Source organism: Alosa sapidissima, chromosome 21 (assembly GCF_018492685.1).
Source record: "Alosa sapidissima isolate fAloSap1 chromosome 21, fAloSap1.pri, whole genome shotgun sequence".
Taxonomy (NCBI): Eukaryota; Metazoa; Chordata; class Actinopteri; order Clupeiformes; family Clupeidae; genus Alosa; species Alosa sapidissima.
In genome coordinates this window covers 26,244,021-26,262,027 of record NC_055977.1, presented here as the reverse complement: position 1 = coordinate 26,262,027, position 18,007 = coordinate 26,244,021, and the positions used below count along the sequence as shown (strand labels likewise).

General features: G+C 50.6%; 1 protein-coding gene across 1 annotated transcript in view; it reads right to left on the bottom strand.

Moving 5' to 3' along the window:
- Window positions 1–2,394: 2,394 nt before the first annotated feature.
- Window positions 2,395–18,007, bottom strand: part of foxo6b (forkhead box O6 b) — a 35,124-nt gene continuing 19,511 nt past the window's right edge. The window contains 2 exon segments of the mRNA XM_042076455.1: window positions 2,395–3,552; window positions 3,554–5,062. Of these exon segments, the coding sequence (XP_041932389.1) occupies window positions 3,061–3,552; window positions 3,554–5,062 (2,001 nt within the window). The 3' untranslated portion in view covers window positions 2,395–3,060.

The following is an 18,007-nucleotide window of genomic DNA, read 5'->3' as shown; positions in this document are numbered from 1 at the left end:
TTTATTTTTTATTTATTTATTTCCATAGTCATTTCAGACACATCACTGCGCTACGAACACACAAGAAGCTCAACACAGAAGCGCACGTGGGCCGAAGATCAAATCACAGTTTCAGGCGGGCGATAACAGTGGGCTGAATCTTTTCTGTTTTTTTTTTTACTCCTTACTGATAAAGCAGAGGGAGTAGAAGAAAAAAAGGGGGGAGAGAGAAGGATAAAAGGAGAGAAATCAGATGAAGACGGCCCTAGTTGTCCTCTGTGGTTATGGAAAGAAAAGACAGGGATCGAGAGAGGGAGAGAGAGAGGGAGAGAGAGAGAGAACGATCTGATAAGTCCAAATCATCTAAGTGGCACCTGACATTTGGCCCGATTCAAACAGGCTTTGCTGAGAAAAGCAGTGTTGATGGGGAAAAGAATCTCTCTCCGTCTCACATCCTGTCCTCTTTCAAGTTGTTTTTTATCTTCACCTCTCTCTCTCCCATTCTCTCTCTCTCTCTCTCTCTCTACTTCTGCCCTCTGTCTCACTCTCTCTGTCTCGCCATCCTGAACAATCCATCAATCTCTTTCAGCCCTCTCTGTCTCAGCCTTTTGGCTCCTCACTATAAAACCCTGCCCACCGCCCCAAAACACACCTTTACACACACAGACCAGCATCCTGAATTGCGATAGGATACGAGCATTCTCAGTTTAAAATAGAGGACCCTGATTGGTGGACCCTCTCTGAACCCGTGTTTTTGTTTTTTAGTTGTGGTTTGTTAAGTTGTTCTCATTGGAGGATTTTCTCAGCACCATGGTTTCTGATTGGATAGACTCACGCCAGCGTTACTACGTATGTTTTACTCTTTAAAAAGTGCACTGGTAGCACCTGCCTGTAGAACCAGAGCATCGTGATAAATGCCTTTGTTACACAACACCAACAACAGGAGACAAAAAGGTAAATGACTTGCCAGGCTGATATACACACAGAGGGAAACTGGAGGTGTTTTTTGTACACCCCACCCCACACACACACACACACACACACACACACACTCCCCCAACCCCTTACCTCCTTCAAACTGAGTGAACATCAAGCTTTACCGAGTTATTCAAAACCACTTCTGCCATCTTTCCCCTCCCCTCCCCTCCCCTACTCTCCTCTCCTCTCCCCTCCCCTACTCTCCTCTCCTCTCCCCTCCCCTCCCCTCCCCCTGTTTGCTTACGGCGTTCGGTGTTATATCTTCCTGCAAATGAGAAACTACTTGCGTGCTCGCGCTCTTTCACACACACACACACACACACACACACACACACACACACACACAAATCATCAGTGGCGGTGAGGTCGGTTAATTACTTTTTCTCCTCTCTCTACAGCGAGCGCCTCTCGGATGAGACGTCCTGATAGGGGGCTTGCGCCTGTGGAGAGAAGATAGCAGCTTGTTCTAAATCTGCTGATTGTGGTTAATCAGGGGGCCATTCACCAGAGGCTGCCTTCAAAGCCGGGGCCTCCCCTATCAGGAGCGGCTGGAGATAGGTGGGCCATCCTGGGGCGGGTTTTTGGGGGCAAAGGGGTGAGACCCTAAAAGCTGGAGCAATTTGCAGTACGTAAGGTAGGCCAAAGACACTGGACCCAAGGGAAGATCAAAGGTGTGTGTGTGTGTGTGTGTGTGTGTGTGTGTGCGCATATGTTTCTGTTTATGTGTTTGTATGAGTGTATGTGTGTGAGTGTACGCGTGTGCATGTGTGTTTCTGTTTATGTGAGTCTGTGTTTCTTTGTGTGTGTGTTTCTGTGTGTGTATGTGTGTGTGTGTGTGTGTGTGTGTGTGTGTGTGTGTGCATGGGGTGAGGGGGTTGCTGACGTTAGTTGAGAGAGCCACTCAGGATGTGTGCTAGGCTGCAATCGTTCCTTATTTCATTATGACGAGAGCTACATAAATCCCTGCTATGGAGAGAAGAAGAGGGGCCTCGCTGGGAATATTAGCATTTCTCCTCTCCTATCCCCTCATACCTTCCTCCTCCTCCTCATCCTCTTCCTCACCCAACCCCCCTCCACCTCCCATTTGCTACAGAGTGACTTTAATCATCACTTTCGCCAAAACACATTAAGCCAGTGCGTCCGGAGGTGAAGGAAGAAAACACATACACACACACACACACACACACACACAATAGGCGCCGTGTTCGATTAGCAATAGTGATGCATCGCTGTGGCATTACTTTGGAGATTAAAGAGGGGATGTTGAATTTCAATGGGCTGCGCCGTTGATGTGAACCTGATGGATGAGTGTCCTGAATAGGGGGACACCACATTAACTCCTCGCAGGAAGTAGGGGAACTCAAACTGACCTCATAGGGAAGGAATGTCCCCTTAAAACACCAACCCCCCCCCCCCCCCTCCACACACACACACACACACATGTACTCAAATACACACCTTCTCCTCACCATCACCATATACGAAACATAACATGACAGCACATGTATCCAGATACTTATTTATGCAGTTGTTTGATCCTCGACTTGAGGGATGAGAGAGAGGGGGAAAAACACCAAGGCTCTTTTTTTCAAAGGAAGGACAACAAAGTCGTTTGCATACATTAAACTTTGGCCGGCAGACATTTTGACTTCACTCTGATTTTCTCCGTTGCTGCACCTGAATGGATGATGTAAAGTGCTTGAGTGTGTCGGATTCGGAGATGGATAGTGGACTAACTAAAGGACGTGAACCGCAGGGACAGCAGTTGGCAGTAACTCTGTGTCTGTGTCTGTGTGTGCGTGTGTGTGTGTGTGTCTGTGTGTGTGTGTGTGGATAGGATGAGGGAGGGGGGTTGGGGGTGACACTAGACCACAGAGGACATCACGAAACAAAAGACAAAAGGGCAAATTGGGTTGAGAATCAGGAATCACAGGAACATGGCTCTCTGTCCCTTCATTATGTCTCTCTGAACAAAAGAAATCATAGCCAAAGCAGTCAACTCAGGATTGACCCCTCGCCCCAGGGACACGCCTTGAGGGCAAGCGATTTTGTTTTTTTAATGTTTAAATCACATTAGTGTCAGTGGCGATTTGCCTGTCCAGTTCACCCGGGCACCCAGCTCTGGCTGTTGTGTGTCTGGGGGGGTCCGGCAAACGCCCCCATGCCCATGCCGATCCCCATGCCGATGCCCACGCCCTGAGACAGCGAGCCGTCAAAGTTGAAGTCCACGGCCTCCGTGTCCATGAAGTCGTGGAGCAAGATGGACTCCACGTCGCAGTCCAGGCTAGCGCCAGCGGTGACGCCAGCACCGCCAGCAGCCATGGCCTCCATCTCCAAGGTGTTGTTGTTGCTGTGGTGATGGGCGTTGTTGCCGTGGTGAGCATGGTTGCCGTGGTACGCGGCGTGTTGCGAGGATGAGGAGTGCTGCTGTTGTTGCTGGTGATGCTGGCTGTGTTGTTGGTGCTGTTGTTGTTGTTGTTGTTGTTGGTGTTGGTGATGGGGGTGTGGATGGAGGTGCTGGGTGGCACTGTAGTATCCTTGCCAAGCGTCCGCGATGCCCTGCTGTTGTGCTGGCGGGTAGGGCTGGTGGTGGCGGGGGGTGCAGCGCCGACGCCAGCCGGCACGGGTCCTGCGGTACGTCCATGACCCCCCCGGCGGCCGGGTTGGGGGGCAAGTGAGGCCCGCGCGGCGGAGGGGGCCCGTACAGGCTGGCCGTCTTCAGGCCGTACGGCTGCAGCAGGTCGCCACTGAGCCGCGGCGAGAGCGCCGACTGCTGGCCGGTGGCGTGCATGCCGTGCCCCTGGTGCCCTTGCGGGGTCAGCTTGTGTCCCTGTGCCGCCGCTGCCGCCGGGTCGTGTGTCTGACCGTAGTCGTGCGCGGGGCTCGGGTGGTGCTTGTGGGCCTGGTGGCTGTAGTCCAGGCCCGGGTGGTGTTTGTGAGGGAGGCCGCCGCTGTGAGCCTGATTGTGCGTGTGAGTGTGATGGTGCTGCTGCTGCTGCTGTTGCTGACCGGCGCCAGGGGTCTGCTGCGGTTCGTGGCCGGACCCGTGGCCGTTGTGGAGCCCCTGGTGATTGAGGGCATGCTCGTGCCCGTGGCTGGGGTTATGATTGTGATTGTGACTGTGATTGTGACCCTGGCTGCTGTGATTCAGGCTGCGGCTCTGTCCAGGCTGCTGGGCCAGGAGCGAGTGGCCCGCGGCGGCCCCCGGCTGGCCGACCACCATGTCCTTGCCGCAGTACTGCGGGCCCCCGGCCAGCAGGCTCTCCAAGGCGTTGCTCTCCGAGTAGCCCCTCAGGGGCCGGCCGAAGGTGGCCGGCTTGTTCTCCTGGATGGTCTGCATGGGCGCGTGGTGCCGGAGCATGCCCATGGAGGGCTGCCCATACATGGACCCGCAGTAGGCCACCGCGGTCTCGCCCGCCTTGGTGTAGGGGTACCCGCTGGCGACGGCAGCGGCGGCGGCGCGCTTGAGCTGCGAGGCCTGTGAGTAGCCCTCGTCCAGGCTGATGGCGCCCGTCAGGTCGGCCAGCTGAGGCAGCTCGACGGTCGGGCAGTGGCCGCCGGTGCCCAGGGCAGGCGAGCGGGTGCTGGAGGGACTCGGGTAGAGGCGCGGCGAGGCCGAGCAGGACAGTCCGCCGCCGCCTTCCTCCGGCTCGTCCGGCTCCGCCTCCGCCAGGATGGGCGAGAGGCAGCCGCTGAGCGTGGACGCTGAGGAGCTCGTGCGCGAGTGCAGGTCCGTCCAGGCGTCAAACTCCTCGCCGCCGCCACCGCCGATGACCCCGCCGACGCCTCCGACGCCCAGGCTCCCAGCCTTCCCCGCCGGGCTGCCGTGTTCGGGTGACCCCTGCATGCCGGGCCCCGCGCCGAGGCCCCGGGCCCCCAGCCCCGCTCCTCCAGGCCCCCCTGCGCCCGCACGCTTCCTGCTGACCCGCCCGCGGCACTTGAGGTACTTGGTGCCGTTGGAGTCCATGGAGACGGCGCGGCGGCGGGGACCCTTGCCCATCTTGCCGCCCTCAGGGTTCAGCATCCACCAGGAGCTCTTGCCCGTCCCCTCGTTCTGGACGCGGATGAAGCGCGTGTGCAGGGACAAGTTGTGCCGGATGGAATTCTGCAGGAGGAGAGGGAGAGAGAAGGAAAGAGAGAGAGAGAGAGAGAGAGAGAGAGAGAGAGAGAGATGTATGAAGAGTAATAGGAAGAGAGAGAGAGAGAGAGATGTATGAAGAGTAATAGGAAGAGAGAGAGAGTGAAATAGGTAGCAAAGAGAGAGAAACAGAGTGAAAGAAGGAGGGAGACAAATGAGGAGAGAGAGAGAGAGAGAGAGAGAGAGAGAGAGAGAGAATGTTATCCACAGGGGAAATGTAAAGTCATGCATTAAAAATGTGCTCATCCCAGCATCCACATCTGCCTTGGCTGACGATAACACACATTTATCCTTCTCCAAATGTGAAGCTTTAGCAGACACCTCACACCTCAATTTTTGGGGGTCTGCAACTACCTGTGTATAACCAGCGCTCCAGGGTGATGTGGTCAGAATTGATAAACAGCACAGAGAGAACTACACCAGTAAAAAGGCAGAGTGAGAGAGAGATAGAGAACAAGGGAGAGGGAGACAGGTAGAAAGAGGGAGAGAGAGAGTGAGGGAGACAAAAAAAGATGGAGTGGGAGAGTGAGACGAAGAGGAAAACAATAGGTAGAGAGAGAGGGGTAGAGAGAGGAAGATATAGAAAGAGGCCCCCATGAGAGCGGGGAGAAAGGGAGAGAGGTGGAGAAAGATGCGGAGAGAGAGAGAGAGAGAAAGAAAAGAGGGAGAGAGAGAGAAAAGAGGGAGAGGAAGGGAGGGAGCACGAACAGAGGTGATTTGGAGCAGAGAGAGCAGTGATGTGCCTGTGAGTTGCCAAGCCAATCAATACAGTAAGCAGGCTGCTTTCTCAATCCTGCACACCGTACCGCTCACTGAGTCATACTACAGCACAGGAGAACACGAGGGAGAGAAAGAGAGAGACGAAGAGAAAGAGGGAGAGAGAGAGAGAGACAGAGGGAGGGAGGGAGGGAGAGGGAGAGCTGCCTGCCAGAGCCTCCACATCAAACCATCACCAAGGTTACGGAAATGAATCACACGTGGCAACCCAATCACAGACGCCCGTATCGATTGCAGGTCCCGCGAAGGAGAAGCCAGCCAGCGCCAGAGACCAACAAGAGAGGCGTGAACACTGGCACAGCCGCCTCTTGGACGCGCACCAGACAAAGGAGGAGAGAGGGAGAGAGAGACAGAGACATAGAGAGAGAGAGAGAGGGAGAGAGAGAGGGAGGGGGATTGAGAGAGAGATTGAAAAAAAAGGGTAGAGTGTCTGTCTCATACAATCATGCCAATAAAACCATTTGAATTTGAAAGAGCGATATCTGAGAACCGGGGGGGGGGGGGGGTGAGTGGCTGGGCGAGAGAAAGAGAGAGAGACCTGTGTAGTTATGCCAATAAAGAAATATAAATTTGAAAGCGGCAGCTATATATATACATGGGAATACAGACAGAGAGGGAGGGAGAGAGAGAGAGAGAGAGAGAGAGAAGGAAAGAGGGGGAGAGAGAGAAGGAGAGAGAGGGAGAGAGCACAAGACTGCAAGAGACTAATAAATAGAATACTAAACAAGGATGAGTAGGATTTCCCAGGAGCCATTGGGTGTCATTCTCTCAGATGCTATACGTTTCCCTGCTTACCCAGCCCGCTACCCACAATAAGCCGGCACAACGCGGGTCCAACTGTGGGTCACCCGGATGGTGAATGGGCAATACGATGCGGTCTGGGGGAAATCATCTCTGCTAATGCCACATCCAGTGCACACAAGCTCTCAACCCTCAACAACCTGGCACACACAGGAGCGATGAGGTAAGATGGGTATCACACACTAGACTATCTACCCCAAACAACCTGGCACCACACTTGGGTATCTGCCCCCAACAACCTGGCACCAATCATTTGACCCTGGGGCATGAGATAAGGGGGCAGATCAGGGGGGTAATTACCCCTCCAAATGCCCACACCAGTGCCATGCCGTTGGCGATGCCAACCAACGCAAGAATGCGTTAATCTGGGAAATTCATGAGGATGTTCGGCCGCTGCCAGGGCCGGGCACTGCCAACCGTCGCCTCTACCAGTAAGGCCAGAGGGACATGCTCTTGCCCACATACACAAGAGCCTGGCAGAGGCGAGAGCCAAGGGTGCCAGCGTGGGCAAATGAGCAAAACCATGTGCCATCTTTAGTCAAATCTCTCTGGACCACCGTGTGTTTTGTCATCTTTGGATGATTCTTTTGTTTTTCTTCCTTCCTTCCTCCCTCTCTTTTTCTTACTATTTCTCAGTTTCACTCACACACATACACATACACATTCACATACATCCACTTTTGCCTGAAGTGACTGCATACACACACACACACACACACACACACACACACACACACACACACACACACACACACACACCACACACACACACTTCTGTCTGTGCCTGAGGGAACTACATTGTATGTTGTGTTCCTTGTGTAAATCTGGCCCTCTCACCTCTGCTTCATACTCCCTCTCTCAACCTCACACTCAAGTGACTCCAGTCATCCTCCTCACTTTCTCTTTCTTTCTCTCCAGGTCTACTCATCCTTCTCTCCCTCTCTTTCTTCTCCTCTCTTCTCTGCCTCCTGGTCCTTCTCTTCCTTCTCCCTCCCTCCCCCCCCTCTCTCCCTCTCTCTCTCTCTCTCGCTCCCTGCCCCCATCTCTGTTTTTTCTCAGCTCTCCCGTGGCATTCATCTCCTTCAAGTCTCGTCTCTTTATCTATTTATCACACACATACACACACACACACACACACACACACACACACACACACACAGACACACACTTACTCCATCTCTAAATCTTCACCCCCCCACACACACACCAACACCACCACCACACAAACACTGACACACACACACACACACATACACACACACACACACACAGCGACACCTCCTCCTTGTCTCCCGTTTTTAACACCCTCTCTCTCAGTCCCATTCTCAGTGATCGTGAAGCGTGCAGATGGGGAACACTAACAGTGGAGATGCAAAACCATTGTACTACATCAGGCAGCTAAGCTCTCACATGCCCGGGATTCATGAGGTCACATTTCAAATGGGTGTCTCTGTGTGTGTGTATGTCTGTGTTTGTGTGTGTGTTTGTCTGTGTGTGTGTGTGTGTGTGTGTGTGTCGGTGAGTACAAGTGGGTTTGACTGTGTCCGAGGAACACAGTCCCATTTGAATGTGTGTGAGTATATATTTGTGTAATTATACATGTGCGGGTGGGGGCTAGGTGCTTACATGTCTGTGTGTGCATGTATGTGAATGTTTGTGTGGGTGGATGTTTATGTGTGAGTGTGTGTATGTGCGTGCGCGCGTATGTGTGTGTTTTAACTGTGTGTGTGCATGTGTCCATTTGTGTTTCTTGCACTCCAAATTTCATAATGCCCCATGCATTGGGCAGCACACAGCACGCAGGTCTCAGTCCATTGTTCGCCTGTGTGATTTGGAGGGCCATTAACGCTCGAAACAACGCAGGGAGAAGCAGGCCTCTGACGAGAGCCAATTACCTCCAAACGTACAGTGTGCAGCAGGGGCCGCTGAGCGAAGCTAAGCCCCAGCAAGCTGCGGTTTGTGTGGGATTCGGAGGTTGGCCTCTCCTCTGCTCCTCCTGCAGGATAATTTCACTCAGTTCCCTCCCCACCCCCCCGTGTGTGTGTGTGTGTGTGTGTGTGTGTGTGTGTGTGTGTGTCTGTGTATGTGTCTGTGTTTGAGAAAAAGAGAGAGAAAGAGAGTGATGGTGCATGTGTGAGTGTATGTGTATTTGTGAGTGAGTGTGTGTGTGTGTGTGTGTGAGAGAGAGAGAGAGAGAGAGTGTGAGAGCGTAATTGCTTATAGGGCTGTGTGCATTTGTGATTATGTACTGTACGTAAGCATGTGTGAGAGAGTATGTATGCATAATTGTCTGTGTGTGTGTTTGTGATTATGTGTGTGTTTGTGTGTGAGAGAAAGGCAAATTGAGAGGAATTTATATCAGATAGTCATGGAAAATGTTTGCATTCATTTGTGCTCCTATGAAGTACACCGCCATTTTCCCAGGGAATAAATAGCTGTTATACTAAATTACAAATTACATGAGTGTGGGTCCACATACACAAACACTCAAACACACACACACACACACACACACACACACACACACACACGCACACACCCACACACTGATAAAATGGCTCCTTGGATGCGCCACTGAGAGGGCTCTGTGTGGACTCAATCAAAGCCAAATTGAATGATGGTGTCACAAGACGGGCCACGCCAAGCGGCGAACCCATCCGTCAGGTGACGCGCCAAAATGATGCCACCCCGGCAGCTCGCGCTCGGTCGAGAGGGGCTCTGCTGCTGCGGCGAAGGGTAACCATGGCGACTGCGTAAACGGCAGGAAAAAGAGAAAAAGAGAATGAGCGTGCTGGTGTGTGTGTGTGTGTGTGTCTGTGTGTGTGTGTGTGTTTGTGTGTGCGAGAGAGAGAGAGGGGGGAAGGAGAGAGAGAGAGCAGAAGAGGGGGAGAGTGTGCACGCCGTGCGAGTGTGTGTGTGTGTGTGTGTGTGTGTGTCTGAGAGAGAGAGAGAGAGCAGATGCTGTTTGATGCCGTAGGTAACTCCAAACACCCTTTCATCTGGCTCTCTGTCACACACTCCTCATCCCCGTACTCCAGGGAGACTCAATCATCAGCAGTCACACGGTGTCACAGCTACCTGTCTCTGCGGAACGGTGATTAGCAATTCAACTACGCCACTGCCAGACAAGCGCCGTCGCCGTCACCGCGCCACTGTCGCCGTGCAGCGCCGCGGCGCTAACACAAACGCTAACGCTACTCCAGCGAACACTCTCCCGCCGTAGCGGGAAAAGGGATTAGCCTGTTACAAGGACGATGGCACCACCGCCTGCAACCAAAACACGACACCACACACACACACACACACACACACACACACCACACACACACATACATACATACATACACAACACCCGACACCCTTACCCACTCACCCCCGACTTTGACGAGACCCGAACTGCGTAAATGAGCTTGTTAACTAGGCCTGTGACTCTGAAGTGTGTCTCGTAAAAAAAGAAGAACAAGAAAAAAGGGAAAGGAGGAAAGGGGGGGTAAAGTAAAAACAAGGAGAAATTTGACATCAGACAAAACGCTGCGTCTGAGTTATGACATTTGACTTAGAAGAAAAAGAAAGGGTGTGTGCGAGTGAGTGTGTGTGTGTGTGTGGGGTTGGGGGGGTGTTGGCGGGCGATGTGGAAACCTCACTCTTAACATCTTTAAACATTAAAGCCCGTCGTCCCATTGCCTCTCGCGCTTCCTCCACACCCTGTGATCGCGTGAAAGAGGAACTGCTTGGCAGGTCGTGATTGACGGGGGTAAGTGGAATGTGCGTGTGGTGTTTCTTAGTGCATGTGTGTGTGTGTGTCTGTGTGCGTGCATGTGTGTTTATGTGTTTGTCTGTAAGTGTGTCTACCTGTGTGTGTGAGTGTGTATGTGTCTACCTGTGTATGTGTGAGTGTGTATGTTTATCTACCTGTGAGTGTGTGTGTGTTTGTGTGAGTGTGTATGTGTTTGTGTGTGCGTGCATTTGTGTGTGTAAGTGTGTCTACCTGTGTGTGTGAATGTGTATGTGTCTACCTGTGTGTGTGTGTGTGTGTGTGAGAGAGTGTGTATGTGTATCTACCTGTGAGTGTGTGTGTGTGTGTGTGTGTGTGTGTGTGTGTGTGTGTGTGTGTGTGTGTGTGTGTATGTGTCTACCTGTGTGTGTGTGTGTGTGTGTGTGTGTGTGTGTGTGTTTGTCTATATGTCTGTGTGTGTGTGTGTTTGTGTGTGTATTTGTATGTGTGTTTGTCTGCCTGTGTGTGTGTGTGTGTGTGTGTGTGTGTGTGTGTTTGTGTGTGTATTTGTATGTGTGTTTGTCTGCCTGTGTGTGTGTGTGTGTGTGTGTGTGTGTGTGTGTGTGTGTGTGTGTGTGTGTGTGTCTGCTGTGATGTGGAAAGCAGGCTGGGGCTGGGGATTGGTCCGTGCAGACGGAGGATATAAATAGGCTTGGTGGCTCTGAGGTTGACCCAGACACTCCATGACTCCCAGCCCCTCTGAGTCAGCGACTGGTCAGCCCTGTGGTTTGCTGACGGTCCTTTTGTGCGCACGCACACACACACACACACACACACACACACAGTCAAACACACACATAAACACACACACACACACTTACACACAGTCATAGACACACCCTCACAGTCATAGAGACACGCAGACACTGCACATCCCCTCACTCACACTCACACACACACACACACACACACACACACAAAAACATGCACACACCCTCACTCAAAAACAGCCTTTCCTCTTGCAACCCCTCTCTCCCATTGGCCACATACAAACCCCTCTGAAAAAGAAAAAGAAAAAAAAACTGGCAATCAAACATAATCCCACTCCAGTCGGAGTAATCCAGGCAAATCTCCAGCTAATCCTGGTTAATTCTGGACTCTCTGCGGCTGGGTGTCACCCCAAAACTGCAGCTGCCCACTGGGGATTTCACCAAGGGAAGGGTGTGTGCGTATGTGTGTGTGTGTGTGTGTGTGTGTGTGTGGCTGGGATGGTATCGCCATGCTGGTGGGGAATGCTGCCATAGGCTCTCAACACACACAAGGCTCCACAACAGGGTGTTGTCACGAGAGACAGAAAACAATTACTTTTCCTCCAACACCTCCCCTTCACCACCACTATCACCACACACACACACACACACACACACACACATAGCCTTACATTGCCAAATCGAGAAAGCCCTTGAACAACATGTCAACACCAGCGCCCAGCTGTTCTGGGGGGCTTCGGTGGTGCAAGGCTTAGCGGGGTAATACCTCATCGCTAGGCGCCCACTCGTGAAACCACCGCCGTTGCCGATGACTGCGGCAGGACGTGTGTAGCCAACAGTTCAGAGGGCACACGGTGAACTGTGAGGAACGCCACGGAGAACTCAATGAAACCCGTATGGCCGCTAATGCCCCAGTAGATTGGATTTGCCCCCCACACAGCCGACGAAAAACACCCACGCTACCTGCCCATGTTTATCCTCTGCAACAGCCTAGCCTAGCGTAGCGTAGCGTAGCCTAAAGTAGCCAGCATGCAGCTCGGCAAACAACTCCGTCACCAAGGGATTTACTGACAAACAACCTACTCTAATCTTGACCAATCAGTATCTGGGTGAGTAAATCAGGATGTGGTCAGTGGTCAAGGTCCTACTGCACTAGGATCTGAAAACAACCATAAGAAGAACAACAACAACAACAACAACAACAACATCAATGGTAAAAACACCAACAAATAGACCAATGGCAAAGTCTCAGCTTAAAAGAGAGTGAAGAAGAAGAAGAAGAAGATGATGAAGAGTCAGAGAACAAAAAAAGAGAAAAAGGGCCAGTGACCCGCTGAGGATATCTGTCACGGCATCAGCGGTCCCTGCGCTCTATTAGGTCGACCTGCAGGCTACTCGGATGGGTAGCTCCTGGGCCGCCATTGATCCTAATTCTGGCGCGTGCTCTTAAGTCTCTTTGATGAAGTGTCTCTGGTAATCCAGACTGAGCAGAGGTGCCAAAGAGCTTCCCACCACACACAGACACACACACACACACACACACACACACACACACACACATACACACACACACACACACGCACACCTACACACACACACCTCACACACACGCACACACACATGCGCACACACACACCACTCACACACACAACTCACACACGCACACACACACGCACACACACACCACTGGTAGTTTTCCACTCAACCACACAAGCCAAGCCATTACCCTGCTAAGCCTACTGCTGTGTAGGTCTTAGATGAGAAGAAAACCTAAATGGAAAACTAAGAAATTATACATAGCAGTGAATCTACTCTGAAAGAATTGAAAACCAGTTTAAAGGTAATATTATGTAGCTTTTGTGTGGCCAGAAATGAACTGATTTTTAGACCAATCAATTGTATCTAATTCTGAAGGAGGAGAGAAAATAAACTGTTGTCAGCTATTCATCTGTATCAAATTTGTGATTGTTTTGTCTGAGGTGATTTTCATTCATTTCTTTACATCTGCCAGATATTGTTAGCAAATGTGATAGAGGATCTGAACAGCCAAGCAATATAAATACAACACACAAGAATACAGCAAAACATAGTATTATTCATTACCACTTCAGATTCTCTGCATTGGATCTACAAGCACAGGATACAGCAAAAACTGAATAATATTGTCACAGCAGCAAAAAGCAGTATATTTTGAGGTATTTAAATGATAACCCAGAGTAGTCATGTCACCTCCAAACAGTGAGGCCAGTTTGAACACCTTCACTGAGCATGATGGCTTTGACAGTTTGAATGTTACATGTAGTTTGTCTGCCTGCTGCTATTTCACAGGTTTTCCTGAGACTTGCTAGAACAAAATGTTCCAACTGTATTATTTACCCCAGTTCTTCAACAAGCACACACAGCCAGCGCATGCTGAGATATGAATAGAATATCAGGAAAAACTGCACAATTTGACATTCAAAACCAACCAAAATTCACTTGATGGATGTGATGGAATCTACACAAGCACTTGACTGGATTCTAAATTCCATTAAATTCTATGAAATTTCACAGGGGACCCTCTGTTTTTGGGTCCTCAGTTCTAGATTTAAAGGAGTGTTCTGATTCTAAAGTCCTGGCGGTACTCCCCAGGAACGTTCCAGGGGGGCCCCTGTGTTTTTCGCATTCATCGTGGTGCTGCTCTATTAGAAGCGGTCCAGAACACCCCGCCGTGCATTCTGGGAATTGTTCTGCCGAGCATTCTTTCTTTCCGAGAGCAAGCGGGGACTGGAAAAGCTGTTTTGTGCCGAGACTGCCGCCATTATTTATTAATCCATTTCACACAGCCAGCAGTCATTATGCGCGCTCCTGTCAATGGGTATCTCTCTATGCCGCGCATTTATTTGATAATAAGCACGAGTGGGGGAGAAGATAAAAGCGCTGACTGCGTTCATTGTGGAGAGCTTTTTCTGCAGGCGGGGAGACCTTCAGACGAGAGAGCGAGAGAGACACATAAAGAGAGACATAGAGAGAGAGAGAGCGAGAGAGAGAGAGAGAGAGAGAGAGAGAGAGGAGCGGCACTGTGTGGGAATGGGTCTCGTCTGCTAAGCCTGTCTGGAGGCAATCGATGAAAATTAGCCAACGCTAAAGATTCACTTCCTGAGACTGATGTCACAGGCGCACGGGTGCTTGTCTGCTTGAAGGGGGTAGGAAAGAAGGGTGAGAGGCTCCTCAATTTGTGGGGATGGGGAAGGTGTGTGTGTGTGTGTGTGCGTCTGCGTGTGTGTGTGTGTGTGTGCATCTGCGTGTGTGTGTGTGTGTGTGCATCTGCGTGTGCGTGTGCGTGTGCGTGTGCGTGTGCGTGTGTGTGTGTGCGTGTGTGTGTGCGTGTGCGTGTGTGTGTGTGTGTGTGTGTATCTGCGTGTGCGTGTGCGTGTGTGTGTGTGTGTGTGTGTGTGAGAGAGGGAGAGAGATGGGGGGCAGGGGGGCCTAAGGGGGAAGAGAGTGGGAAAGGAGGGTGTGCCAACAGTGGAATGTGCACACTGGAGCTGTGCAGAGGCAGTTGGGAATAAAACATAATTAGGCCCACCAAACTAAATACAACATCCAACACAAATACAACAGCTAATACACCAGCCAACCCTGCAATATAACATCTGAAATGATATTGGTATTACTGTGCAAATAATTAACAGATTAAAAGTTTAAATTTGTGTGCTCTTTGCAATGACAGCAATGCTTTATAATAACAGAGAGGAGATGAGAGATGAAATAGAAATACTAGAAATAATTGTGACAGTAGAAATATTACCTACACACTAATAAGTAATAACTGCTGCAACAATAGTGCTTAATGGATAGGAGCTTTAAAACTAAAAGGTAGTAACAATAGAGACCATGAATTTAGGCATCAGGTAATGAGATAGTGAGATCAGGTGCCTAAGGGGAGAGGTAACCTAAGTAGCATTGCCACTATCACAGGACATTTTCAGCTGCAGCTGGAAGTCATTTGAAGTAATCACATTAGGAAGTGGGAATACTGGGTTGTAATGGTTGTAGGTACTGTTAATATAAAATAGACTAGAGGTACTGATTCTATTGTTTGAGGCAGTAAATAACAAATAATTATTTATATACTTATATATATATTATTTATATACTTATATATATAATAAATAAGTATATAGGTAAATGATGTTATTATGTATTATATATATATAAAGGCCTATATATAATATATATAATTAATGTCATTGTGTATAATATGTAATAACAGTGTTACTATAGTAATTTGAGCATGTTATAAAGGTTAGCAGTGGCGTTTCGCAGCCCTGGCAGACGGAGTGGGTCGAGAGGTGAGGTCTCCGTGGTAACCGCAGTGGCAGTGGCAGTGGTGTGCAGTGAGTAGTACTAATGGCCCAGAGTGAGGTCAGGGTCTCAGTGACAGATCAGCGTTTTCTCAGCGCACTGGCGGCAGCCCTGGGGCAACAGAAGGCCTTTCCCTCTCCATCTCTCTCTTTCATACTCTCTCTTTCTCTCTCTCTCTCTCTTTCTCTCTCTCTCCCTTACTTTTTCTCCCTACCTCTGTGTTTCTCTACCTTTCTGCCTCTACCTTGCTCTCTCTACTTTTCTCTCCATCTACTCCTCTCTCTCTCCCTCCCTCTCTCTCTCTTTCATTCTCTCTCTCCCTCCCTCTGTCTCCCACCATCACTCTGTTGTTGTTACTTCTCTCTCACCCCCTCCCCCTTTCTCTCTTTTTCTCTCCCTCTCTCTCTCCCTCCATCTTTCTCTCACTATTCTCTAGTGAAATGCTTTCCTCCAGGGCATTGGTAGCAGCAGGAAAGGGGTGGGGGTTGGGGGTGGTGTTGGGTGGAGAGGAGGAGGAGAGTTTCCGCTCTGATCTGGTCTGATCTGCAGTGCTGACTCCTCCAGCTCAGGTAAGTAGGGCTGGGTAGAACTGGGCCAGAGCAGAGGGTAGAACAGAGCGGAGGATATAGCAAATCAGAGGGTAGAACGGAGCGGAGGATATAGCCAATCAGAGGGTAGAACAGAGCGGAGGATATAGCCAATCAGAGGGTAGAACGGAGAAGAGGGTTTTAGCCAATCAGAAGGTATAGTGGAGTGGAGAGGTTCAACCAATCAGAGAGTATAGTGGAGAAAAGGGGATAGAGAATCAGAACATATACTGGAGAGGAGAGTATAGAGGATCAGAGGGTATACTGGAGAGGAGAGTATAGAGGATCAGAGGGTATACTGGAGAGGAGAGTATAGAGGATCAGAGGGTATACTGGAGAGGAGAGTATAGAAGATCAGAGGGTATAGAGGATCAGAGGGTATAGAGGATCAGAGGGTATAGAGAATCAGAGGGTATAGCCAATGAGAGGGTATAGGCTAGTGAAGTATAGGCTAGTGAAGCGTCATGGAGGCAGTGGGACTCAGGAGGACCCTGGGGCGGCACGTGGGAGTGCCGGATAAACCCCGTCCCTCAGTGGACGCAGCTTCACTAATTGGAGCTGCCAGCCAGACCAGGGCTGCGGTCCCAGAGCGGACGTCAGGGGCAAGAGAGAGAGAGAGAAACAGAGAGAGGAGTGCCTGAGGGAGGGGGAGAGAAAGGAGGGATGGGTGGATGGATGGAGGAAGAAGAGAGGGAGAATAGAGGTAAGGGAGATACAGAGAGAGGTGGATGGAGAGAGGAGAGAGGGATAGAGGGAGAAAGAGAAAGAAAAAGAGAATGGAAGAGTTGGGGATAGAGAAAGAGGAGATGGACACAGAGAGGAGAAAGGGATGGAGAGAGAAAGAGAGAGGGATAGACAGAGAATGGAGGAGTGGGAGAGAGGGTGAAAGAAAGAGAGAGGAGGAGGAGGCGGAGGATATAAATAGCGCCAGCAGATTAACGAGCATCTGAGAGACGGGCAGGGGATCGGAAAATCCTCCCTGCGTGCCAGCGCCGGGCTGCCCAGTCCTGAGGGCACGACTCCCACTCCACTCCACTCCACTCGCAGGCAGCGGGCACAGCGTGGGGGGCCTAAAAGCGGGCACCTCCACCCACACACACACACACACCTTCTCATTCTCTCTCTCACACACACACGCACAGAAACACAGAGACACACACATACACACACACACACACACACCTTCTCATTCTTTCTCTCTCTCACACACACAGAGACACACATACACAGACACACACACAGACAAACACACACACACACACATGCACAAAAACACAGAAACACACAGACACAGAGAAGCACACACACACGCGCACATGCACACACATACCCTTATTCCTGTCATCATTATACACTCATACATGCACCTTTATTCTTGTCATTATACGCGCACGCACACACACACACACACACACACACACACACACAAAGACTCCACTTGCTTGGGTGGGAACCTCACCAATGGAGCAGAGCCCACCCAGAGCACAACACCCACGTACACTCTCTCTCTCTCTCTCTCTCTCTCTCTGTCTCTCTCTCTCTCTCTCTCTCTCACACACACACACACACACACACTTACTGTCACACATCACCCCCAGAGCTTTCACACGACAGGTGGAGAGCTCAGACACCTGTGGGAGCTAACCACACACCTCCCTCGGAGGGAGAGAAAGAGAGAAAGACAGAGAGACAGAGACGAAAAGAAAGAAAGAAACAGAACAAGAAAGAGAGAGAGAGAGAGTTGTGAAACTGTGCTTCTCACACCTGGGCTCCTGGGCTCCCAATCACGACAGTCTTTGCATCTCATAACAAATGCTTTGTATTAAAATTGAAAATGTTTAAAAAATTACACTTCGGCTCGACACCCACTCCTGTGAATATCAACCACCTGCATATAATCCCCCACCTCTACTGC